This window comes from Helobdella robusta (genome assembly GCF_000326865.2).
Source record: "Helobdella robusta unplaced genomic scaffold HELROscaffold_2, whole genome shotgun sequence".
Taxonomy (NCBI): domain Eukaryota; kingdom Metazoa; phylum Annelida; class Clitellata; order Rhynchobdellida; family Glossiphoniidae; genus Helobdella; species Helobdella robusta.
Genome location: NW_008704083.1, coordinates 4,342,732 through 4,346,846, shown reverse-complemented (window position 1 = coordinate 4,346,846; position 4,115 = coordinate 4,342,732). Strand labels below are relative to the sequence as shown.

The 4,115-nt window shown below is 38.9% G+C and overlaps 1 protein-coding gene across 1 annotated transcript in view; it reads right to left on the bottom strand.

The window, feature by feature from the left end:
- Positions 1-2,285: 2,285 nt before the first annotated feature.
- Positions 2,286-4,115, bottom strand: part of HELRODRAFT_160364 (hypothetical protein) — a gene marked incomplete at both ends in the record, with an annotated part of 3,163 nt that continues 1,333 nt past the window's right edge. The window contains 3 exons of the mRNA XM_009017326.1: positions 2,286-2,368; positions 2,707-2,949; positions 3,562-3,766. Coding sequence (XP_009015574.1) covers positions 2,286-2,368; positions 2,707-2,949; positions 3,562-3,766 — 531 coding nt within the window. The remainder of the gene's footprint in view (positions 2,369-2,706; positions 2,950-3,561; positions 3,767-4,115) is intronic.

Genomic DNA, 4,115 nt, shown 5'->3' with positions numbered 1-4,115 from the left:
ATGGCATTGTTTTATCTAAAGAATGAAAGACTGGATGATGATGGATTGAGATGGAGGAGGTGCAGCATTAAATGCAGCCAAATTTCTGCTAGCTTCATAAAACAATTGCCAGTAACACAATTAGGCAGAACAGATGCGTCCCATAGCATTGATGGAAGAATCCCAGCACGCTAACAACCATTTTTTCAAATCATCATAACTCATTCGGCGTGTCCAAGATATCAGAATATCATTTCTTCTTTACAATCCCGCTAACTATTCGAGAATTGTTTGATTGTTTGGCTTTTGTTTCAAATAGTCATTAATTGTATTTAGATTTTTCAAATATTTTTTTCACGAGTCTCTCTTTATTATTTTTCAGAGGTATCACCAACAAATACACAACAAATACACCACGTGAATCAAACTCAACGCACGTCGTAGGCCTGGATATCTTCACATTCATGTCTAGTCACTGCTATAGCCATACCAAAAACTTTTACCATGACTTGAGTGTCCGAGTCGTAGAGAAAATATCCTATTAGGACACCGACATTCTGACCATACTACTACTGCGCCGTCAATAAAAATGGTAAAAAAATATGAAATCAAACAAACTAAATCAATCTATTCATTTTACAAAAATGAAATGATAAGTTACTTAAAACTTGGAATAGAATGAGACGTACATCTTTATAATCATTTGTGATTAGTGAAAGACGGCGTTATTATCAGGCACACACACTGAAAAAGAACTTTAACTATCTGATGACCGTCAGGATGAATGTCAAGCACGCGTGCTGGTTTGATATCTATATCTTGTTACATTGCTGCCTCTGAGTTTCATTCAACTACTCACTCGTATCTCATTTTTGAAAATTTGTTAAAAACAACAAAAATAAACTGAAATTTTTTATTTAGTTATATCATCATTCAGTTGGCAATCAGCACTATCAAAAGTGCCAAAAATTTTTTGAGAACCTTAATAAATTGTTTTGATTGATTTTTTGAGGCACCCAATATGACATGTAGAAACAAATTTATATTCGTCACTTTGAATAAATTTTATGAAAGATTTAAAAAAATCAGTTTTAATTTTTTTACGTAAATATTTTGATCTGAACAAATTTCGCTTGTATTAAAAAAAGACCAGCCTCCCAAAATTTAATTTTAAGGTTTTCAAGTTTCGTTTGTTGAGGTGCAGCGATGAGAATGAAATATTGTGCATAACAAGATTTGACAAGCCTCGTCAAATATTCAAATTCCATTTCGAATACACAACATTTTTTTTGAAAACTCAAAAACTAGCAGTGAAAATGAAAATAAATTTTTTTGTTCTTGATGATTTATTTAATCGAAATTTTATAAATTCATATTAGCAAATTTCGTGTAAAATTTGTATTTTTTGACAAAAATGTAACAAAGAAATAACATCAAACATCGCTTCACATGAGCTTCATAACATCATCATCTTGCAGGACAACATTCCTCGGTGAAGCTGCATAATGATCTGTTAACTTTTGAATGAGTTACGCCTAGGAATCTCCAATACATCCAATCTGGGAAACGTTCAAGGCAGTAAAACTGAAGGAAAAATGATTGATAATATTTACCAAAAAGTGATTTGAATTGTGTGAAAAGGTTCCAGATAGATATTTAGGTATATCTGGCGAAATAAGGAATCAATGAAATGTTAGACGGATATGACAATAAATGAAGAGATAGATAGGGAGAGCTGAACGAAGAGAGCCGACGTAATGATAAATGAACGTTTCAATAGCTCTGCGTGTTTTCAAGGCAAATTGTCACGTCATTAATCATAATGCAAAAAATTGATGATTGTATCGGAAGTTTTTGAGCTTTTGTTCTATTAAAGAATTTATTATTATCTGAAAACTTTCATAAAAAATTTAACTTATTAATATTAATCTGGTTGAGCAATAATTAATTTTACTGGCGTTTCAGAGTTGAGTTTTGTTACATTTGAAACAAATTCAAACATAACAGACGCTCAGAAAAATACGCATAGATGTTTAAATAAAACAAAAACGATGATTTGACTGCAAAACAAAAATAAGCCAATGATCAGTTATTAACACTTTTGATGTTTATGTTTATTTTATTTGAAATAAAAACTAAGCAAAATTGGTCAACAATAAATGCTGAATGAAAAGCAGCACAAGACAAAACACTAATCCCAGCTGAACGTGGGAGCACGAGGAAAGAGAGCATTACTCTCCAGGGTCTGACAGTGTCATGCCCCACAAAAAGAACACAACACGTATGAGTTATCGAATGTCCTTAGTTCATTCTGATAATTTATTCAAATGTATTTTCATCGCTGGCTTATGTTTGCGTAGTTCCTTTATTACGTCGACTATATAAAACTCTGTGTTCGTGTTTGTGTGTGTATGTATGTATATATGTACGTACGTACTCACGTATGTATGCATGTATGTATATATGTGTGTAAGTATGTATGTGTGTATGTATGTGTGTATGTATGTATGTATGTATGTATGTATGTATGTATGTATGTTAAAACCAAAACATGATGAGTGACACTGAACCGTCAAACATCGAGTAACAAATGGATTAACACTTTGATTTGTCGTTAATTGCACATGTCGGCATTCAGTTGGATATTTTCAAGCACACAGACACGCAGGAACCGCTGCAACAAGCACGAAATGTGGTTGGTTGCAAAAAACAGTTCCCTGCTGTCACCTGATCTGACACTGATCATTTTGCCTATTTCCTTAAGAAATTTAAAGGTGTTGGGGTCCATCGGGCCGAGAACCTCGATGCATATTGGCAAGAATTCCATCGAGGGGAGGGCATTCCCATATTTTTTCATTTTCTCGTCCGCTGCCCTGGCCGCGGCCAAACCGCATTCTTTACTTGTCAGGTTTACGTATCGTTTGGCGAGGGTGCCAGGGACCGTAACATCCCACGCCAAACATCTGCCGGCTCTTCAAGGTATTAGCGTGCATCCGTCCGGTCGCCTACCATCATGCGCAGAAATGCCGGATGGTTCCTTGAGAACCGGGATTGAAGCCTTGGAGAAGAGCCGACAAATGTAATCTGAGTGACGTAGTTGACGGCCCCCACCCAGGCGACAAACCAAACCGTGGTGCCCAAACTCGTCCGCCTCAGCGCCACATCGGCACGTGTATTTATTCTGAATGACCAGGCCAAGTCTGAAGCCAATGGCAAATCTTACAGACTCGTCGTCAAGCCTGGTGCCCACAGAGGTGTTAGGCCACGATCTCAACCACCCACAGCTGGCAACGCTGGACATGGCCAACAAACGAGCGGTGGAAAAGTCGTCGCCGCATGAAGACAACAAATTTTGAAAGATTTTTTTATATTCTTCGTTCAAAATTTGGACGTGCGTACGGTCCCCCGGGGCGAACGCTGGGGGAAGAATATCGCGGCAACGAAAAAACCGGTGGAGCATGGAAGACTGTAGGTCGAGAGTGGCAGCGGCAGAAGAATTATAAACAACGGGAGCCAGCTGAACCACGCTAAGCAACCCCAGCCCACCAAATCGCACCGGCAGCTGAGCCTGGGACCAACCACTGTCGGTCACTTGAACATTGCAAATCGACGACAGGGCGGTGCGCAGGGCTCCGTCAAATTCGCCCAATTTAGAAGGGTCAATGTGTTTAGATGTACGCAGGAAGTACATCAATTTGGGCAAACTGAGGGCATTGCGGATAATAGTCAAGGCATCATGGGCCGAAAGACAGGAAACACGACCCAGGGCGAATTCAAGCTCAGAGAGCTTTTGGTCAAAAAACTTTATTTGATAATCGCCCTCGACCAAGGGTGTGCCTAAAAAACTCAGTTCTGATGCACCAACTCTGGGTATTTCAGCCAGCGCATGTGGCACCTGAAATAAACTTTGGCAGTGAAGTTCGCATTTTTTAATGTTTAACTCTAAGCCAATTGCAGCGGAGTTATGCTTCAAATATTCGTAGCTATCGGCCAGAGTTGGACCGTCCGAAGCTATGCTGATATCATCCAGATAAGCGCAAACGAAGGTGGACGAAGCTTTCTCTAAGAGTGGATGAAGAGTTAGTGCGAACAACAAAGGACCAAGGGGATCACCCTGCTGTACCCCCTCGGACGAT